The sequence below is a fragment of the Sceloporus occidentalis genome, unplaced genomic scaffold, assembly GCF_023333645.1.
Source record: "Sceloporus occidentalis isolate IW3139 unplaced genomic scaffold, rSceOcc1.0.p SCAF_3, whole genome shotgun sequence".
NCBI lineage: Eukaryota > Metazoa > Chordata > Lepidosauria > Squamata > Phrynosomatidae > Sceloporus > Sceloporus occidentalis.
Window position 1 is genome coordinate 62075103 of NW_028316983.1, and position 22389 is coordinate 62097491.

General features: G+C 43.3%; 1 protein-coding gene across 2 annotated transcripts; it reads right to left on the reverse strand.

The window, feature by feature from the left end:
• Nucleotides 1–1158: 1158 nt before the first annotated feature.
• On the reverse strand, nt 1159–19291 carry LOC149316041 (putative E3 ubiquitin-protein ligase makorin-1). Of its 2 annotated transcripts, none has more exons than XM_089514654.1 (8): nt 19160–19291; nt 13141–13260; nt 8365–8687; nt 6710–6813; nt 5594–5808; nt 4265–4375; nt 3194–3338; nt 1159–2123 (listed from the first exon to the last, which is right to left on the reverse strand). In XM_089514654.1, the coding sequence occupies exons 1-8, from the start codon at nt 19222–19224 to the stop codon at nt 1974–1976; spliced, it is 1233 nt and encodes a 410-aa protein (XP_089370780.1). In that variant the 5' UTR covers nt 19225–19291; the 3' UTR covers nt 1159–1973. The 2 variants fall into 2 exon arrangements, with proteins under 2 accessions (XP_089370780.1, XP_089370779.1); XM_089514653.1 differs by lacking the exon at nt 19160–19291 and adding an exon at nt 17339–17684.
• Nucleotides 19292–22389: the final 3098 nt, after the last annotated feature.

The window sequence follows — 22389 nt, forward strand, 5'->3', positions numbered from 1 at the left end:
TATAAAGGTGTACCACATACCTCTATACATTTTGTATAAACAAATACAGTAACTGAATCCTTCACTGCACATCTTGCATGAGTAGGGGATTGGACTGGATTAACTCCAAGGCATAATCCATTTCAATGAACCATAGTGGAACAGACTTGTATGTTGCATTCTAGTGCTATTCACTTCACAAAAAACAGCACGGAACCTACGTACCATCCTAGGAAGTGGTCAGATGGGCTGTACACAGCAATTGTATTTATTTTATGCACTTACCTTGATTTCAACAGGAATTACTTTGGAATAAACATACATAGTATTGCTCTGTAAGAAGCTGCCTTATGCCAGGTCAGACTTTTTATTCCTTTCTTAGCAGGTGAGGGTTGTAAAACCACAGGATTTCATAGCTTTTTTTTCTCTGTACCATCCCTCTTTCCCTGCAGGCCAAGGGTAACAGGTTCTCAATTCCTACCTTAGAATTTAATGTGGGCAGGCATGAGGGAATGTGTGCCACCTTGTTGTTGAATACCATTTGCCAATAGCCCTAACCAACCCGGTTAGTGATGCAATATGATGGTCACAGTAGTTTCTGCAGGGGCATTAAGGTTCCCCATGCTTTGAGAGTAAGGAGCAGGCAGCAGCAGGTACTGTTAACTTCAGATAGAAGAAATGCACAAAGCTTCATCTTAGAAACATGCTTAGAATCAAACATGCACATTTTATTGCAGAAATATGGGATGTAAACATTTTGTTTATAATCTTTTGGTGAAGGCTCAAGGATTGTGAAAATATCCCAAGAGCACTGTAAATATCACCCTACTGCCAACCCATCCAAACAACTTAGAAAATTATATTAGTGTATGTGGCATTTTATTGATAAATCTGCATACTGAAGAATGTTTGGGGGCTAGCAAATCATTTACACTCTTCTTTCTTTGTAAACCTACAGAAAAGTGACAACCCATGGCCCAGCATTGGCAAGCATTATCTTCTGTCAACCATATCCATCCATATGGCTAGACACACATTTCAATAGTAAGAAGGGAATGAAGAGCACATGATTGCAGAAGAAAAAGATTTTGAACATGTATGTGTGTGCAAACTGCAAAATGAATCATCTACCAACCACATCATCAAGGTTTTAACAAATCATTATTAGGAAGAAGAGGATTAATTTTTAAAGCTCATTTTATTTCACATTCTCTAGATTATTCCAGAATTAAAAAATACATATGGGGGCTTACTGACCCCTGATCTTAAGGTTAAATTACTGAGTTAAGCTTCTGATACAAATTGATCACTGCATCAATAAAAAATAGAGGTTTAGCTTACACTCCCCCCACTAAGTCTCTCCCTGCACCAACATCTGGCCTACTGTATAGACACCCAACAGTACTGCTACACAACAACAAGATGCAGGTGCTACCTGCTGTAGATAATAGCACTGCTCAGCAACCCTGCCTTCCTGAGGAAACAAATACGCAGCAGCATGAACACACCAAAACACTCAGCCACTCCAGAGTACACAGAGACTGAGCTCCATAAAACCTGGTAACCTTCTAGAAGTGACACAGCTGGGAGACTCTCCATGGATCCCATGTCAGAAACCCAGGATGTAATTAACTGTAAGGGCAGGGAGGAGATGTGAATATCTACACAAGCACAGGACAGGAGAATGGCAGTGCAATCAGTGAGATATAAAAATACAATGTGCCAAAAGTGGAGATAGCACTAGCTTGGCCTGTGGATCAGGAAGCCTTCCCTAATATAGAATGAGTCCCTTGCATCATGTTCCCCCAGTCTATGCATTCCAGAAGAAATACTCTAAAGACCTGCCAAACAACTAAGAGCCATTAAGCTGATCAAGAGTCAAGACATTTTTCATTCCACACCCATCCTTCAAGCCACAGCTTCACATTTCATTACGACTGTTCCCAGAGCCAGCTACACACAGCCTCCAAAGAAGACATTGTCGTCATCATCATCTAGTCAGAAGAATCACTTGAATCCCAGAGAAAGTCTGAAAAGTCGAAGTCTCTATCTCTATGCAGGAGTGCAAAGGTAAGAGCCCACTGGACAAGGTACATGTCATCATCATCCTCATCCGAGCTGTCAGACGGAGATAGATTATAGGCCTGCAGAAAGGGATATAAAAAAAAAAGAAGGCCTGAAATCACACCACTAATCTGTAAAGAGCAAAAAGGTTTATGTCAGAAGCATAGACAAGTTTTACTAGACATGGTAAAAGCAATAATGTACACCAAAATAAGGAGTGCTGGCTTTTTCTGTTGTCATCATAACTCTTAGGAAAATAAAACTGTACTATAAATAGGATTCAAAGCCATAGCCATGGTAGTTAGTTATACGAAGGGATCCAGTAGCACCTTTACAACTGAAAAGATTTGTAGCATAAGTTTTTGTAGACTCAGACAACAAAAGCTTATGCTAAAAACTTTTCTCTCAGTCTCAAAGGTGTCACTAGACTCCTTTGTATGAATAGGAATTATTAAGGCTGGCCCAACAACTGGAACATATGCTCATGATGGCAACAAACAATTCCTAACAGTGTACATCTTGATACTGTATTGTCAGTAGAGGACAGGAAATGACGATGTGTGATCTTGCAGATGTTGTTATACTGCAACTGTCAGCAGCCCTAGACACTATGGTGAGGGTTGGTGGGAGTTGTGCTCCACATTATCTGGAAGCTCAGATGTTCCACTGTTCTGTAGCAGAGATGGGGAGGTGCTAGACTATGATCTATTGGTAGATTCATGGGTGATTTAAAGTTGATTAGAACAGGCTACTGAATACCAACTGTTTGACAGGAGTAACAAAACTTTCATACCTCTGAAATGAAGAAAACTGCTGGGTGATACCAACATTGGATTTTTCTGTTAAAAGAACTGTGAACTCGTTACTGATGCTGAACAAATTCTTGGTCTGAGTTTTGTGCTCAGTCTCCCTGTTCTTATTTCTACCAAGTACTATATATGTGCACTTTTGAGACACCATTTTGCATCTGGCTCCAGTTGGATACTGAGGACCCAATAATAAAAAATAAAATAGATCCCCCATTCCTGTTCTATAACAATTGTAAGAATCCAGGTGCACACTAGTTTTGGACAGCAGGATGTTTTGGGACAGCCTGAAGAAAGAATCCTAGTGATCCTATCTTGAGTGTTATCAAGGTAGCTTTACTCACAATGGGTTGCCGTCTCCGCCGTTCAGGTCTTTGTCGTGGCCTTGCAGCAGGAAGGTGGCCTCTAGGAAGTTCATGCAAGTAGATACACTCTGATTTAAATGGGCATTGACCATTGCCTCTGACAAAGAATTTGCACCTTATTTTGCTAGAGGAAAATGAAGATAATGATTAGATTAGAGTAGAAGCAAATATTTGGATTGTTTTTCCAGATATATAATCCAAGGTTAAACAAATTACCTAGTCTTAATTCTTTGCTTTTTCAGGAATGTAGGAAGGCACACTGCAGTTATATTGCACAGTGGCAGCTAGCACATATTATAATGTACGCTTATTTAGAGTAAACAAATATTAATTAACCACCAATGTGTTCTTAAATATATAAGCTATGTTAAGAGGGCAGGAAGCCCACCGAAACCAGAGATCTGAAAAAAGCATGGGGATTTGGGCAGCATCTATGTGGCCCTCCAGATGTTGTTGGGTGCAACTACCGTCAGCTCTAGTCAGCATAGCCACACACACACCTCGCAACACCTGAAGGGCCACACAATTGCCACACTTGCTGTAAACCAATATTGTTATACAGACCTGAATACAATTTCATAACAGTGAACTGGATATATAGTGAGAAGAATCAGAGAAGAACCAAAGATATGGCAGCAAGGCTTAAATAACAGTGAAGGAAGCATCACATTCCATGACCATGGATGAGACCTCTCTATTAAATAATATGACAGTGATGGGAGTTACTCAGTACTTGGTCCTTAAACAAGTCTGGACAAACTTTCAACTTTTAAATGGAGTTTTTGACCTTACAAGATATGTTTCTGTCCAAGAAATGCATTATCGGTCTGGTCTTCCCATTGTTCTTGCACTACTTTCAGATGAAGGATTATAATTTATAATAACTTCCTCCAACCTGATTGATACCTTCCACCTTGTCTGGGAGTGCCAAGGCTGAAGTCCAAAACAACTGAAGAGCACTAGACTGTCAACAGCATCAGATCATGCTTTTCCAAAGTAAGAAATATGTAGAAATACTAGATAGTTTTCACTGATGAGGCAGTTACTTACCTAGTCCGTGCCTTGAAAGTCTCAATCAATTTTTCTTTCTCTTCTGATTCAAAAACCCAGTACTTGTTGGGGATAAAATAAGTTGAAGTGACTCTGCATTCTGGACAGCCCCTAGGGGATGAACATAAGATGATGGGACAAGATTCACTGTTCATGTGGCACTTTAGTCCCCTAAATGTTAACATCATTCATAGTTTTGAATCAAGATCAGATATTTCTGAAGATTTGAGCTTGGCATCAGCAGCCACAGCTAGTTATAATAATTTGATTAAATACCTTGTTTCCCCACAGAAATGCATGTAGTGTTTGTGTTCTAAGTAACTGTTCCCTAAATGCCCGCTATATTAGACACTGGATTATTTCTAGATATGCTGCTTTGGTTTTTTGACATCTAGTGACATAACAAGAAGTCAAAAATATAGTATGACTTAAGCATTATTTCCATGCGCCCAGTCTATGCAGCATGTTTGTAGTATCAAGGTCTCTTTGTATACAGAACTTTTATATTGAATTTGCAAAAAGTGTTGTGCTTGTTATAGATTATATGGTGATATTTTCAGGAGGAAATGTTTCAAGTATAGTAATTTGGTGAAACGTCTATAATAGCACAGAATAGGGTGAGTTCTAAACAGGTGGTCCCAATATACAAATATGTTTTCTTTTTCCCCTGTAACTTTTCTATGCCCAAACCACATCCATGTCGAGTTTTCATGACAGTGTGATTAAGTATGTTGACTTGGGACTTTGGAGATCTCCTTTCAAGTTCTTACTGAGAGATGAAACTCATTTCGGCCAACTACTCTTTCTCCAACTGGTCTACCTCAGAGGGTTGTTGGAAAGTTAAAGTGCAAGGAATAAGGAAGGTAAGATATAAATGTAATTAACAAATAAATACTACAGGCACAATCTCATGCCCTGAAGTGATTGTCAAGACCAACATTCTCCCAGCAGGACAGCAAAGACATGACATATCCAGTTTCATCCACATTGTTGTGATATTTGCAAAGATACAATGTCCAGAAAAACAGCTTCCATGGGTTGGAAATGTTGCTTTTTGGACTACAACTTGCAGAATGCCCAACCTGAATAGCCACTGGAAGTGTGGTCAAAAGGTAACTTCTCTAAACTCTGGTAATTATCATTATGGTCATTATGGTCTTCCTGCCTTCTCACCAACTGCTGCATCATTTTTATAGAAACTCAAATCTCTATATGGTAACTGACTATGTACCAGGATGCCAGGGCAGATAGTTCATGCTTCCAATAGTAACCCAACAGAAGACTTAGTTTACATAAGTATAGGAGAAGAGATTACCACAGAACCCTTACTTTATTACTGTACTGTGAAAGTCGCGACTCTTCCGCCACTTCCGGATGCAACCAACACAATAGGCATGGGTACAATTGGGAAGAATGCCAAAAAGACGTTCCTCAGGTAAGGCCTTCTGAGAAACCTTGTCCATGCAGATGCCACATACCACATCCTCACTCTGTGCCACTGCAGCAGCTGTAGCACCTGATGTTGCTCCTGAACTCCCAGCTGCCTGAAAAAGATTCAACACACCTGGTTGTAAAAGCAGATCCTGACTGCCTTCCGATGCCAGAAGCAGAATCAGACAAATTCTGATCAAAAGGACATGATGACTAACCCATTCTAGACAATGGGACACATGGAAAGAGACCCTACCTCAATCCATTTTAAAAGCTGCAAAAATCTAAAATCATAACACAGGGAATGGAAGTGGGGGGAAGGAATGCTTGGTGCACAAGCAAGATTCTGCTGTTTAGCCTTGCGTCTTAACTCATCTTCTCAACATCTCCTTTTCCTTCCTAATAATTCTCTCCTTTGTTCTCCTGGTTTGTTTACACGTCTCTTTTCTCCTGATCTTTTCACACATAGTACCACATCTATCCCTCTCCTGTTTTTTTCCTCTTGTCCTTTCAACTTCCCTCCCTCATTCCATTTCCTCTCCCAAGACTGGTTGACCAAGCAGTAGAGCCCGTCAGCTTCTTTTATCTGTGTACCACCCACAGATGTGGGTGGAAGTGATGGAAAGGTAAATAAGGAAGGACATAGAGTGTACCAGTCAACATTTTTCTATTAAGGGAGGAGTCAAACATACACACAGTGTCAATTTCATCATGTCCTTGAAGCAGTCATTTTTATTTCAGATTTCACAGTCTAGGTACCATACTATTACATTTACTCTAAATCACAGTAGGAAGGAATTAGCACCAAGTCTCTGCAGCATCAACACAGAAACCCTACAAACCTCCCTTGCTTTTGCCCTCTAAGGGGAATTTCTGAAGAGATGAAGAGTCTCAGGAGGTTTTGTTGTTCTACCACCTAATATAAAAATAAAATTCTAAGACTACAAACTCTCTAAAGATTTTTATGACAAAGTTTAATCTTATCACCTCTATCTGTTGGGACATCTCACCTACCTTTGGTTCCTCTGAAACCAGAGAAGCAAGAGCAGCCTCCTTAGTGGGCACAACTCCTGGCATCAAGGATGTGGTGTCAGTTTTCTTCTCATGGGATCTAGAATCTGACCAGGAGAGACACAACTAAGCAAGAGATCTTTTTGCTAATAGTCCACATAGTAATGCTATGTTTATAAGAGTGCTTTGAAATGTTAAATGCTATATAAAAGAAGAAGAAAGCAAGTCAGAACCACAGGCCTCGACACCCCACAAAGAGATAAAAATGCATAGTGTCAAGTGATAAAAGCCAGAGGGAATAGCAGAAACATCTCTTCTCTTCTTCATTCTGCAGAGTTTTTGGTTACTGCAGGGAATCACTAGATGGCAGTTCAGCTTACAAGGCTTATGAAGAGCACTTTGCTTTCCCTGCTTCTACTCCCAATTCTTCCCTGCAAACAAGATACCTTTCATTCATAACTGTACAGAAGCCACATGAGTACTTGTAGGAGTATGTGTTTGGAATGTTGGAAATGACAGGCAAGAGCTTGAAAAATGGTATGAGAATCAGTTAGGGATTAGCTGCCAGAGGGAACTAGAGTGTGGTTGTGGCAGTGTGTGGAAGTTAAGAAGAGTAATGTTTAGTTGCCAGAGGAAATTGGAATGTGGTTGTGGCAATGTGTGGAAGTTAGAAAGAATAGCGTCAGCACTGTTTATTGTTTAGGTTAACTGGTGTGGGTGGATTTTAGATTAGATATATTTAAGTAAATAAAATAAACAGGTAGGTGCTTATTTGCATAACCGGAATATACAAGAAAGTGCTTTTCAGAAAGTACACTAGACAATAGCTTTTTATTTCACTTCTTTTTTTAATAAGGTTAATTGTTTCACAGGTAGTTGTTTCTCAACTGGCTACTTTGTATCTGTGGTGGAAGTACAAATATAAAAGTGAACAATTAAATAGCAGTAACCAGTTCACAGCTGTAAGTTTCTAAGTGAGAGAAAGTTCAAGAGGACAGCTGAGGTCAAAGCCAGAAAACCTCATAGCTGAAGGGGGAAAGGAGTCACAGAGCTGTTTCAGTATACTGGCTGAGGCAAGTAGAAAAATTAATTTTTTTAAAAGGTATAAATAAAAAATTTCCCCCCAATACTTGCACTTCTGCTGACAGAAAAAGGTCTGTTGGTGTGGGAGAGTTGCCAAAGGCATTTAAGATGGAGGCAGGGTCTGAACTTGGCTTATTTAGAATAATGACAAATTGAAACCTTATGGATCCTAATAACAAAACAAGCCTTATATTTTGATAAGAGTTACTCATCTGCTGTCAAATGATAAGAGATCAAGAGAAGCAGGCTGGATAAGTATGAAGGAGAAGATCAGAGTGCTGGTTCCGGTCACAGCTGAACCAGTTTATGAACCACAAGACACTCTGCCTCCAACAGGCAATCTTTGTCTTTCCAAATGTTTTGAATGGCAACTCCCACAACCTTGTACCACTGGCCATGCAGAGTGGTCTGAAAGGATTTGTAGGCCACATGCCCCTTACCCCTCATCTAATCAATATAATTCTTACAAGTGGTCTGAATTTCAGTTGGCCCCTGAATTCCCAAATGTTCCTACATCACTGGTTGACTCTGGGAGCTATAATCAGTTTCCTACATTCCTCCTGTTAGCAGCTTACCTGAGGTTGCCTCCCTGGGGACAAATTCTTTACTGAGGGCCCAATTCGGGGGATGCAAAGGAGGGATAGCTTTTTCTGCATCTTCATCTCCCTCATCCAACGACATGCTCATGCTTCCGAAGTTCATCTGTAACTGTTCCATGCTTGAGAAAGTGGGTTCAGAATCACGCCGGGCACCACCCCAGCTCCTTACTGAAGCTTCTGGTAAAATGGCTGGCTCTGAGCCCCGACGATTCAGTGACAATACACCTCCTTGCAATCCATGGTAGGCAGACTCTGAGCCACATCGGCTCAAGACTGGCACTTCCTGGATATGCTGGTAGCTGAGAGAATTGATAGTGATATATTAGCTTATTCAAGAAAACATAGCATGCAAGTGTATTATCTCACTCAAAAAAATGATCTACGTTACTTCTGTCATCTTACTGCTGAAAATTGGTAAATTGGAGTGTAGCAAAAAGACAGATTAGCCTGGGATAGCAACAGCCATCACAAGGCAGCTGATGTCAACCATTATGATGCTGGCTGGAGAAGGTTGAAAATTCTGTTGTGGCAGCTGCAGTTTCAGTTAGGGTTTAGACTCCAGAGTAAGGGTTCTGCAGAGTCCAGAGAAGGACATGAGTTCCAGAAGGGAACTGTGGTTAAGGTCTAGAGTGAAGGACTTTTAGCCAAGTGAGAGAATTATTATGGTTAGCTGGAGTGGCGATACTATTAGCTTGTAGGATAGGAATATAAGTAGGAAAGGACAGTTTGAGAGTCCTTGAGAATTAGTAACGTTGATACTCTGTGGAGTGTTGAAGATTTGTAACACAGTTAACATTCAAAAAGTCATTTTACCAACTGTAAACTGACTGCAGGTGGATGCGACAGTCAGGAGCACCTGTTATCAGCTTCGGTTGATACGCCAGCTGCGATCCTACCTGGGCCGGGGGGACCTTGAAACAGTGGTACATGCTCTGGTAACCTCTTGGTTAGATTTCTGTAACGCGCTCTCCATGGGGCAACCCTTGTACCAAACCCGGAAGCTTCAATTAGTGCAGAACATGGCAGCCAGACTGGTCACTGGATGTTCCAGGTCCAGCCATATAACACCTGTTCTGCAAGATCTGCACTGGCTGCCTATTCGCTTCCGGGCGCAATACAAGGTGTTGGTTATAACCTATAAAGCCCTAAATGGCTTGGGCCCAGGGTACTTGGAGGACCGCCTCTCCTCATATAATCCACCCTGCACACTCAGGTCAGCCGGGAAGCAACTTCTGAGGGTTCCTCCTTCGAAACACTCTACGACTGCACAGAGGGCGTTTTCAACCTCAGCCCCGCAGTTATGGAACTCGCTTCTCGAAGAGCTCCGCTCGACCCCCTCCCTCGACCAATTTAGGAAGAGACTCAAAACCTTTCTCTTCGAACAAGCTTTCCCCCAGATGTTGTAACGCTTCTTCCCCCCCTCCTCTTGAACCTGAACTTTGGCTAGTTTTTGTACGGTTTTTAATCTGTGTTTTTAATTCTTTGGTTTTAATGTTTAATATTGTATTGTTTTTGTTTGTCGTTTGTTGTTGCCATGATGCTGTAACCCGCCTTGATCTCAAGGAAAGGTGGGCTATAAATAAACGATTTATTATTATTATTATTATTATTATTATTGTAAATAACACAAGTGCCTAAGCCAATAACTGTTTATTTTGAAACTATTCAAGTAACATCTGGTTGAAACACCTGTTCAATAAAGTTCAGTTTTTATTTCAACAAAAGCTTGTCTCCAGTTTAAATAACATGAACATTGCCATCATTATAGAATATTTTAAAACAAAGAGTTTAAAAGGGTCTGCTGCAGTGTGGGGATACAATGTCACATTATTATTTTGGTGGCAGTCATATTAAGGAGGGAGTGCATTTCACATCAACGTGACATAAATTTGGTGGCAGCAGTGGGATAATAAAGCCCAGGGTGCTGTCATCCAAAGTGTATGTGACATAAATTTGGTAGCAGCACCAGGATACGGAAATCCGGTTGCTGAGAGTGTGCTTGGGTTATAGGGTTCTGAGGGTGAATTTCCAGAAGGCCAATATTTAATTTGAACTTTAGAGTGGAAAGTTCAATAGTTTAAAATGGCTGTTGCTATCCCAGGCTAATCTGTGTTTTTGCTACAGAAGAGTGAGACAATCTCTGTGATTCAGCCTCTCCTTCTGTGTTCTAAAAAGCCGAAGGGACTTTTGGTTCAGCAGAAAGGGCTGCAAGGTGAGTTAGTAAAAATCTCCTCCATGCTCTTTCCTCCAATAGGAGATGCTTTAATGACTCCAAACACCATCATTTGATTCAGCCTCTGCCGAATCCTGATGCCTTCCATGAATGGAAGGAGTTCTTCCCTTCATGGAATGGTGATACTGAATTCCAACCAGATACAATCTATTTCCCCAGCCTGAATCAGCAAATAATTACAGGGAGGACTGCTCTGCTGGACTGAATAAAAACTTATCTTCCTCTTTATCAGCATTTGGGACCTACAGCATTTGGCTCCAACATCCAATATGAGTAGTGGCTACTTCCTATGGAACCTAATACAATACAAAAGGTGCCAGAAGAAAATTGGTTGCTTATGTGCATGCCTAAAAATGAGAGTTGGGAAGTCCTCATTTTACTTTCAGGCCTCTGCTTTCAGCTGTACTATCTATAGCAGGGGTTGGCGCAGGCTGGATGTGGCCCGCGGAGGCCTTACCGCCTGCCCCTGCCGCCACCGCTTGCGGCTTTCGCCGCTCCCGGTCGCCGCCATTTTTTCAAAATGGCAGCAAAATCTTGCGCGACCACCCCTGTGGTCGTGCGAGACTTCACCGTCATTTTGAAAAAAATGGCGGCGCCTAGAGGCGAAGTCTCACGCGACCACAAGTAAGGTGGCGCGAGACTTTGGCGGGCTGAGAGGGCCGCTGCGGCCGCCGGCGCCCTCCAAGAGGGCTCTGGCGGCAGCAGGGAGCCTCTGGGAGGCCTGTTGCCGTCGCCCTCCAAGAGGGCTCCGGCAGGGGCAGGGGGCCTCTGGGAGACCAGTTGCCTTCACTGGGGCCCTCCAAGAGGGCCCCAGCAATGGCAAAAGGGCCTCCCAGAGGCCTGCTGCCGCCACCAGAGCCCTCTTGGAGGGCCCCAGCGACGGAAAAAGGACCGGCAAAGAGGAGGAGGGAGCCGGCAAAGAGGGGGAGGCCTCCAGCGCTGGCGGACCCAACCGGCTTTTTTGCCAGCCTCTGACAGGGCCTGGGGCCCCGTCAGGGGCCAGCAAAGATGGGGAGGCCTGGCCCCCGGAGGGTGGAAGCTCCGCCCTGGCATGTGGCTCCGCCCCCGGAGGGTGGAAGCTCAACCCCGGCACGTGGCCCCACCCCCGGAGGGTGGAAGCTCCGCCCCGGCATGCAGCCCTGCCCCCGGAGGGTGGAAGCTCCACCCCCCAGCTTCAGCCCCCCCCCCCCCCCAGTCGCCTGAGGGACAGCAACCCGGCTCCCGGCTCAAAAAGGTTGCCTATCCCTGATCTACAGTATGGAGCCAACATTAGCCTTAGACAGAAGTCCTGTTGTCAAAGGTTATCCAATATGAAGTTCAGAGTAAACAAAGCATTATTCAATCTCAGTTCAACTATATGAATTGCTAATACCTTCTTCAATGCACTACAAAAAATATTCCAGTATCTTAGGGATCAAGAGCAGAGAATTAACCAAGCCAGTATAGAGGTGGTTCTGGCAAACGAGTCAAAACTCAGTCCTGTGCAGTGAACAATGAAGTCTGCCACCTGTGCAATGAGCCCACTACATAAACAATGCAGAGACACCTGCTACATTACACCTCTACACAACCTGTATTTCTTTAGCTTTTATTTATTTATTTACTGCATTTATATACCACTTAGTAGAACAAAATCTCTATTCAGCTTGCAAAACACTGTAACATCCTGATACAATATAACAGAACAAGATAAAATACATATAACACAATCTAAAAAGGCAGTATACAGCAATTTATAATTTTAAACCATTTAAAGACACATTAGCAACTAATACACAAATGAGGTGAGGGAAAGTATAATTACAAACCAGAGAGATCTCATATAAACAGGCATTCTCTAAGAAAACATTTCAATCAGCAATTTCTACCTCTCAGATTATGTGTGTGGAGGAAATTCCTAAGGGAAGTCTGCAAGTGAAGGATGTTTTAGAGGTGGCAATGTTAGGCAATAGCACTATAATGGTTGCAGCATAACCATCAAAGCCTCCTGTGAAGATCACAGGTGTCAGCTAGACACATATAAACAAAAACTTGCTTGGTTCTAGTGGTAGTCTCAGACATTACTTCCAGCATCTTCACCCATGCTTTCTCCCTCTGCATAGTTTACACCAGCATTAATTTATACAACATACTCTACATGAACTATGTCTGTCTTAGAACATTTAAACTCCTTCACTACAAGGCAACTCTTTACGATTTCCCATTAGTATCTACCATCCAGTAGAATTGTACTGCTTCTGAACACTGACTATCTTTAAGGCATTACTTCTTTCTTTGGCAAAAGGTATGTGCTACATCCAACTATACCATTGGCAGTGAGACAGTAATGAAATAAACTGGGTTATATTTCCTTGCCCCTTTGGCATTTTTGTCCAGCTCTTGGCTTTTCCAAACTTCCCAGAATCCCTCTTTTCCTTGAAGTGAAACTTTAAGAATGGGATAATTAGTACCAATGCATCTGGAATATTGATCGGGGGGAATGTTGGTTCCCATCCCACCCACTTTAAAAGAATCTTTACCTGCATCGGTCTCCATAACCACAGAATCCATTCTGGAAATACTTGCAGATCTGAGTAGTCTTCCTATCATGGGAGAATCGGCAGTTCTGACCCCATCTGCAGGCTCCACGGGCAAAATTTCTGAAACAAAGTAAAAGGTGATTTTTTTTTTACTAAGATTAGAAATCTATCTGATATCTGGAAGATACTTAGATAACAAAATCCCAGAAAAATCATCATGACAAATCCAAACATTTCTAACTCAGGCCGAGTTTGAATAGTTAATTAAAGAATGGTAGAAACATTGGTGAGCAGTTGACTTATCTAAACCAGAAGAAGCTAACACAGTTGCATTGTTGGTCATCTCAAGATTTATGGAGCATCTGTGGAAGTCAGGTGAAAAATTGAGGTCACACCCTACTTTAAATAAGGAGAGGGTTTGTACTTTTTCCACCTGAAACAGACTCTGACATTTGTGTATCTTCTGCACATAATCAGCAAGGAACCCATCATCTTTTGGGAACTATAAGAATGAGACTGGAAAAGGGGCTAATTAAACAGATTGCTACATCAAGTCTACCATGAGAGAGAAGTGGCTCTTCTGAATCTGAAAATGTCTGGCCGTATAGCCTTCAGTCCGCTTTGGAAAAATATTGGCTAAGGATATTGGTAAAGAAGGTGAATTTTAAAAGCAAAATACATCATAAGAGATAACCCCTATGCTATACTTTCATTTGTAACTATTTTGGGCTATACTTAAAAATTCTGCATCTCAGCAAAGTAAGGACATGACCAGAATTCAGCAAGTATACTTACAACTATTCAGTTTGTTGTTGTGTGCCTTCAAGTTGCTTTTGACTTAGGTGACCCTAAAGCAAACCTATCGTGGGGTTTTCTTGGTAAGATTTGTTTAGAAGGGGTTTGTCATTGCCTTCCCCTGAGGCTGAGAGCATGTGACTTGCCCAAGGTTAGCCAGTGGGCTTCATGGGTACTGAAATGTTTTAGGTGGACAAGAGAAAGTGCTGCTAGAAGGGACTTATTCAGTAAACTGATAATGTAAGCACTACCTAGGTCCTATGGCAAGGAGATACTAGGAGAGAGCTATAAGAAGTATACAGGGACATATTCAACATATCTAAAACAAGTTCAAGCAAGAAGAGAATCAGCAGCATTCCTCATTTAAAAAAAAATAACGCCTGAGAGGAAGGTGCAGAAGCTCAAAATAATTAGGCAGAGAAGGGGCAATATTACCTAGAGGAAGTTCAAAGTACAGAAAACAGGGAGGAAAGACACTGTTGAACTGAAATAAACACCTGAAAAATGAGCTATCTGGTAAGAAACAGTCCAATCCAAGAACGTCTAAAAAAGATATCATAGATGCCACTTTCACATTTTTAGTGCTCATGCATGAGAGACACAGAAATAGGGATCTGTTCTAAGAAACTGAATATTACACAGGGAAGTGGATGTACAACTTGGCTTCCGCACCCTGCATTTTTATGTCATCTGTACCCAAATGTAGTCTATCTGATATGCATTTTTCTTCTGCAGATTTGTACACATTTGAGAACACCAGGTCTCACATTTAGTTTTCCTTGTTGTACAGGAGTTAATTTCAACACTGTTAACAAGCATGGCTGACAAGCATTTTCCCTCCTTTTCCCTGGTTGCCTATGGTATAGCTGTTGCTTTCATTACCTAACGGCCTGTTTCTCAGGCCTCTAGTGAAACTGAGAAGGCCAAGGAAATTGTTATTAATTTTAAACTAACCAAATATTTTAAAAATACAGACAGATAATTTGTGATGTTTACAAGGCTTCCTTGATGGCGTCACTTTTGCTGGTAAAAATGGCTGTGGGGTAGGGAAGGGAAGAATGGATATAAGAAATGTAGGATAGCAAATGCAGGAAAAAGTAAGCAAGCCCTTATGTTTCAGCCCCTCTGTCTGACTGGCTCCAAGAAGCTTTGTACTACTTTAGCCTCCCACATGTATTTTGTGAATGGCCACTAGGTTCTTATAACTATCTGTATTTCTGCATTTCAGTTCCGTCTGACATCACTGTTTACAGGCCTTCCCTTTCCTACCATGACTGTATGTATATATGTATGTGTGTAGGAGTACATGTCTCTGTACATGTACACACACACACCTATCTATAATTCAACAGGCATTTCATTTAATTAGGCACATTTATTGTGAGTGTATATGTGCCTTCAAGTTACCTGTCGGTTTATGGAGATCCCATGAATTTCATAGGCTTTTATTGGGCAAAGTAATGGTTTGCCATGCCTTCCTCTGAAATATAGCCTACAACACCTGGTACTGGTGGTCTCCCATCTAAGTACTAACCATGGCTGAGCCTGCTTAGCTTCCAAGATCAGACAGGATCTTAGACCCCAGCTTTCCTGGCAAGTTGGCAAGGCACAGCTCTCCTCTTCTCCATGCTATCCTTACAAACAATAACGTGAGGCATGGTAAGGTCAGGGCTGGGAAGTAGGAGCAAGGTGTAAAGGAGTAAGAGGTTTTTACAAGAATAAGGAGTAATAAAATATATTTGTTACTCCTTATTCCTGTTATAATATTGCACATGCAAGCACCTTTTTATTTTTTTATTGACGAGTATGATAGGAGTGGGAGTAACATTAAGAAAAAACATCTTACTCTGGAGTAGGGCAAGGGGTAACCCCAAAATCAGCACTACTCCCCAGCCCTGGTTAAGGTAAGAGACTGACTGGCCCAAGTTGCCAGTGAGTTTCACAGCAAGGTGCCAACTTAGATCTCCCAAATTCACTGAATACACTAACCATTCCACTGCACTGGCTCAGTATGCATCTGATGGAGTAAACTATACTCACTACAACTCACAAATTTGTAAGCTTTTGAAGGTGCCTGCAAGGCTGCTGTTTCTCCTAAAGGCCAACAAGACTCCATGTCTCTCACACTGCTTTGTCTTCAGAGACTAATCCTAGTAAATACAGCAAAATCCACAAAACAGTGATACCTTTATCAGACCAACTAAAAAGCACAAAATACATCATACAAACTTTTGATGTTTCCCTAGCTTTTTCATCAGGCAAAGATGTTGAAAATCATACAGGAGGAGAAAAGTTAAGATGTTAGAGTCACAGGCCTACATTTTGTCTCAGATATTACTTCAGTTGTCAGTTAAGATGATTTGGAGGGATATAAATGCAGGCAGAGATCACTCCACTTCTTGGCCATGTGGGTATCAGGAACAAAGGGCAGTAAAAGCCAGGCAATAACATTTCAAATCTATTAGCAGCAGCCTAATTTCCATTGAGATCCAAAGCAAAGTTAGGCCTGTGAATATTATCACTTTCTTCCTGTATGATTTTTAACATCTTTACCTGATGAAGAAGCCAGTGAAGCCTCAAAAGCTTGCATGGTGTGTTTTGTGCACTGGTCAACCAACAAATCTATCACTGTTTGGGGGGATTTTGTTGTATTCTGCATGGGCAACATGGTTACTCCTGAATATGTTTCCAACTCAGAAAAGTTATTTGCACAAACAGGAGGAGCACCTTCCCAGAAAAGTCTGACCTCACTATCCCTCAACCTGGTTTTACCGAAAAATGACCACGGCATTAACTGTTTCCTTATCCTTTTACAAAAGTCAGAAAGGAGTCCTTCAAAGTTGCTTTCAGAGAAGCAAAAGTTTGACCCAGCTTTGTATGGCTTTGTTTTAGGCCAGGCCACAGGCCACGCCAGCAACCCAAAACAGGGTGGCCAGATGTCCTAACCACAAAGGAGGACAAGGCACCGCAAAATGTGGAACATTTAAGAAAACAGTAGGACATTACAAAATAAAAGTTAAACACACTCAGAAATATAAATTCATGCTTTTTAGTCATGCCCAAAATGAAGGACATTTCAAAATTTCTCCTGAACAGAAGGTTGAAATGTAGGGCATGTCCTGGAAAAGGAGGACCACTGGTCATACTGCCCCAATGTTACCTGCAAGTCAGAGTATGTCAGAAGGCTTTTGTCTGTTGCAGAGGTGTGATTCCAGGTCAATTTTACAGTGACCCTAAAATAGGGTTTTCTTGGCCTGTTTCTCCAGAGGGGGTTTGCCACTGCCATCCTCTGAAGCTGAGAGAGTGTGACTCACCCAAGGCCATCCAGGGTTTTTTTATGCTTGAGCAGAGAGCATGGACCCTGCTCTCCAGAGTCATAGCCCAACACTCAAACCACGCTTACCCAACACTACATGAGTAAAATGGCTCTATTTCCTTCTTTTGAGCAACAATACGGCAAAAATAATCCGGTTTGACAGCACTAACTGCCATGACTCCATGTTATGGCATTCTGGGAATTGCAGTGTGTTGTGGCACCAGCTTCCCAGAATGCCATAGCATGCAGCCACGGTAGTTAAAGTGCTGTCAAACAGGATTATTGCTGCAATGAGGATGCAGCACGGGAAGCCACATACTTGGCGCAATTTGTGCCTGTGTTGCAGAAGCAACACAACACCACACGGCAGAGCTGGGCGGGATGTGAGGTAAGCAGAAGTGAGGTCACCAAACTGAGAAGGAGGCGCTCAGGTGCTGGAGGGCAAAACAATCCCAATGCTGCAACACTTCCCTAGACTTCCTACACATACAAATACATGCACACACACTTCCTTCCCAGAGTTTAGTAAGCAGCACTTAATTCAGCTTTTGCACCCAGGCCCAGCCCAACCCAGAGGAACACTGCAAAGCCTTCTCAAGTGTTACTACCAACCCAGCACATGTGGTTTGGAGGCCCGGGTGATCAGAACTGGGTGACCAGGCATGTCCTCTTGTTCCAGGATACATCCTCCATTTAAGCCTTCTGTCCAGGAGGAATTCCAAAAGGTCCTCTATTTTGAGCAGGGCCAAGAAGCATGAATTTACACTTCTAGGAGTGTTTTGAGCTTTTCTTTTGGAGTGCCCCACATTTTGTTTTGGAAATGTCCCACATGCTTTCTGGGAAGTCCTCCATTTTGCGGTCCCTCTTGCTCCTTAGCGGTTAGGACAGGGAGACCAGAGGTCCTCCCTTTCCAGGACATGTCCTCCATTTCCAGTTCCAAGAGGGACTCCAAAAAGTCCTCTGTCTTGAGCCTGGCCAAGAAGCATGAACTTTTATTTCTAGGAACGCTTTTATCTTTTGTTTGAGAAATGTCCTACATGTTTTATTGAAGGTCCTCCATTTTGCGGTGCCTGGTCCGCCTTTCCGGTTAGGACAGGGTGATCATGCATCCTCCTTTTCCAGGACATGCCTTCCACTTCCACCTTCAGACCAGCAGGAATCCAAAAAAGCCCTCCATTTTGAGCAGGGCCAAGAAGCATGAACTTATACTTCTAGGAGTGCTTTTATCTTTTCTTTTGGAAATGTCCCACGTGTTTTCTCGGGAGGTCCTCCATTTTGCAGTGCCTGGTTCTCCTTTCCTCTTAGGACATGATGACTATGCATCCTCCTTTTTCCAGGAGGACTTGTCCTCCACTTCCACCTTCAGTCCAGGAGGCATCCCAAAAAGCCCTCCATTTTGAGCATGACTAAGAAACATGAGCCTACATTACTAGGAGTGCTTTTATCTTTTGTTTTGGAAATGTCCCACATGTTTTCTTGGCAAGTCCTCCTTTTCTAGGACATGCCCTCCACTCCCCCTTCAGTCCAAGAGGAATTCCAAAAAGCCCTCCATTTTGAGCATGACTAAGAAGCACGAAGTTCTACTTCTAGGAGTGCTTTTACCTTTTGTTTTGGAAATGTCCCAGATGTTTCCTCCATTGTGCAGTGCCCGGTCCTCCTTTCCGCTTAGGGCAGCGTGACTAGACCTACGCTCCTCTTTTTCCAGGACCTGCCCTCCATTTTGAGCAGGGCCAAGAAGCATGAACTTATGCTTCTAGGAGTGCTCTGGGCTTTGCTTTTGGGGAATGCCCCACGTGTTTCCATGCATTTCTTGGGGGGGTCCCTCCCTCCTTCCCTTCCTCCCCCAGCCCTTCTTTCTTTCTTTCTTTCTTCCTTCCTTCCTTCCTTCCTCCCTCCCTCCCTCCTTACCTGCAGGGGACTCTGCTGGGCGAAGGGCCCCCTTTGCTGGCCTGGCGAGACCACCAGGGCTCCATGGCCCCCAGCCCTCCCTCCGCAGCCAGGAGCCAGGCTCAGCCCGATCAAGAGTCCCTGCTGCTGGCCTCTCCCCCTCCTCCGCCTCCCTCCAGAAATAGTTCCAGCAGAGGAGGGGCTTAGGGCCGCGGAGCCCATTGGAGCAGCCACGCCGGACACACCCGGCTGGCGAATGGAAGGGCGCGGATTTGAACCCAGCTCTCCTCCTCCGCCCAGCCGGAGGCGATGGAGGCGGGGGCCCAAGGAAGTCAACAACTTTTGCATGGTTGTCTGGCTGGGGGGCTTTTGCATTGCAAAGTGGAAGAAGTGCAAGGAACACGCGGGGAATCCCCCAAAGAGCCTTCCCGCCCAATTTTCCACTGAGCCCAGGGTCCTCCTTTTCCAGGACGTGTCCTCCATTGCAACTTTCTGTCCAGGAGGAATTCCCAAATGTCCTTCATTTTGAGAAGGGCTAACGAAGCATGCATTTATATTTATTGGGGTGTTTTTAGCTCAGGGTGACTAGAGGTCCTCCTTTTCCAGGACCTGTCCTCCATTTCAGCCTTCTGTCCAGGAGGAATTCCAAAAAAGGTTCATGTTGAGCAGGGCTAAGAAGCCTGAATGTACATTTATTTATAGGAGTGTTTTCAGGTTTTATCTTGTCACATCCTCCATTTTTCTGGAACTTCCTACACTTTGTGGTGCTTCGTCCTCCTTTCTGGTTAGGACATCTGGTCACCCTGAGTAAGTTTGTCCCCTCCAAAGTAGTGTTTTTTTACCTTCCTTTTCCTCCAGTGAGTCCCCTGAGGTCTCTTCCTTTACTCTCCCAACAGCCCTGCCAGGTAGGACAGGCTGAGAGATAGCAAAAGGTTCACTATACTAGATAATAAGCAAGACTCATGGAGAGAAAGTGGGCACGTAGAAGAGGCTAGCCTTCATGCCCACCTTTGGCTCGGCGGAATAATACATGGTTATGTTTTAAAAGTCAAAACAAGGTGCTTTTTATTCGCTGGGGGAAAGGAGGAGTTAGACCTCTGCACTGTTGCAACACTTAACAACACAAACATTTACTATCAGGTGAAGGCAATGCCTTTTGTATGCTGTCGTGTGCCTTCAAGTCATTTCCAACTTATGGCAATCCTAAGGCAAACCCATAATGGAGTTTTCTTGGCAAGATTTATTCAGAGGAGGTTTGCCTTTGCCTGCTCCTGCAGCTGAGAGTGTGACTTGCACAAGGTCACCCAGTGGACTTTATGGCAGAGTAGGAATTGAACTCTGGTCTCCAGAGTTGTAGTCCAACATTCAAAATACTGAGTGGGTTTCATGGCTGAGCTGGGACTCAAACCCTGTTCTCCACAGTCATAGTCTTAACACCCAAATCACTACACTACACTGGCCCAAACAGACAGGCCAAAATAAAGCTGCTTCGGGTCACTTTGGAGGTATGCTGTTTAAATAATACATGTGTCCTAAGAGGCTGGAAGCTGCACCAAAGCCATGCTCCAATCCTAAAGGCTGGAGCACAGTTTTGCCACAGCTTCTAGCCTCTTAAGATGCGTGTGTCATTTCAACAGCACACCTCCAAAGTGACCCGAAGCAGCTTTATTTTGGCTTGTCTGTTCGGGCCCATACTTAAATAAATGATGCAGAACAGTCCTAAATGTGTTGACAACAGAAGTGAATTGCTCAGGGGTAAGGCTGAAATAGTAAAAACACCCAGACAAGGAATCCCACTGAGGAGGGTTCAGTCCACAAGGCCTTAAATCTAGGGAAACGAGCATAGAATTATAAGTGTAAACTTCAAGATTGTTGTGGGATGCCTACCCCTACATTCCACCTGTGGGAGACTTGTGCTGTGTCCGCACTGCAGAGATAATCCACTTTGACACCACTTTAACTGCCGTGACTCAGGTGGGTTACATACCGCTGAGAAGCAGCGCTGTCCCGCCGCTGTCGCTTGCGACGTCCAGGAGCCGCAGCTGCCACACCGCGGGGCTCCCAGATGCTCAGAGGAAGGAGCGCAGAAATCACGCTCCTTCTTGGGCCCCGGAAGAGGCGCCGCAAGTGCCAAATGGCGCACTCATGGCATCACTTCCGTTGCGCCACGTGCGGACGCAGAGCGTCCGTTACATCAATATGTGTGGAACAGCCGCCTCCATATTGTACGTATTGAATACGTATTAGGGTTAGGGGTGTGTGGAAGCACCGCCCCTTCCTAACCCTAATACGTATTCAATACGTATTTTTTGGCGGTCTATAACCCACCTCAGTGATATGGAATTCTGGAAATTACACCAGAGCTCTACTCTGGTGCCGCAACCAACTGCAATTCCCAGGATTTTTCCTTTTATATCCTTTTCAAATATGTTGAAGATTTATATTTAACATTATACAGAGTGTTGCCATACCTACTTCTGTGGTCGCCCCTTGAGGCCTTGCGACCTGGTGCTTAAAAGGTGGTTGGAATCAGTGTTAAGGCAGAATCCAGCATGTGAGGGCTTTGGGCCCTTTAAGGAAGAGTGCTCATTTTTAATAAATATTAGGAAATGCATGGGTGAGCCCTAAATTGTAATGGAAATTCTGGTATGATAGATAAGAGAATAACACAGTCCTGTGCTTCAGCTCCTTTAAGGACTGATTCAAAGCAAGTTTGTCTTAAAGCTGCCACTAGACTACTCTCAACATATCCCTTTGCAGTGAAACACAAACACAGCTGCCACTTTGAAAAGTGCTGCAGTATTAAAGCTACAGGCATATAGCTCATATAGATGTATAAGTGGAGGGATCAGAAGGAAACGGGCACAGAAAGAAACAAATGGGACACTAGTCATAAGTTGTAATGGACAGGCTAACTCCACTCCAGGAACACAAGCCTCCAGCAAATTCAGAAAAAGCTTTATTCAGTAAGCAGAATAGATCACGGTATGTAGTTGGTGTCAGGACTGATTCCTCCCTCCCCCCTCAGTGCAAACAATTCTCTGGTTACAATAGCCTTTACCCCAGTTGTCAGAAACAGTCAAAACCTGTCTTCTCAGGTCTTAGACCTTCTCCAAACCATACCCCAAAGCTACAGCTTCTCACAAGAAGGACCTTTGCTACACATACCTCCTCTCCACATATCTGCTCAGGCCATTACTGAGACAATAGTTTCTTTTCCCAGCATCATCAATAAGATAACATAACCCAGC

Bases quoted from the DNA above. Each gene is read 5' to 3' on its own strand.
- LOC149316041 (XM_089514653.1), bottom strand. From the start codon at position 17,427: ATGGCAGTTAGTGCTGTCAAACCGGATTATTTTTGCCGTATTGTTGCT. The intron at 6,814-8,364 runs GTAAGCTGCTAA...TCTCCTGGTCAG, and splicing joins CCCCAGGGAGGCAACCTCAG to ATTCTAGATCCCATGAGAAG. The intron at 4,376-5,593 runs GTAAGGGTTCTG...TTCATCCCCTAG, and splicing joins TTTCACAGTACAGTAATAAA to GGGCTGTCCAGAATGCAGAG.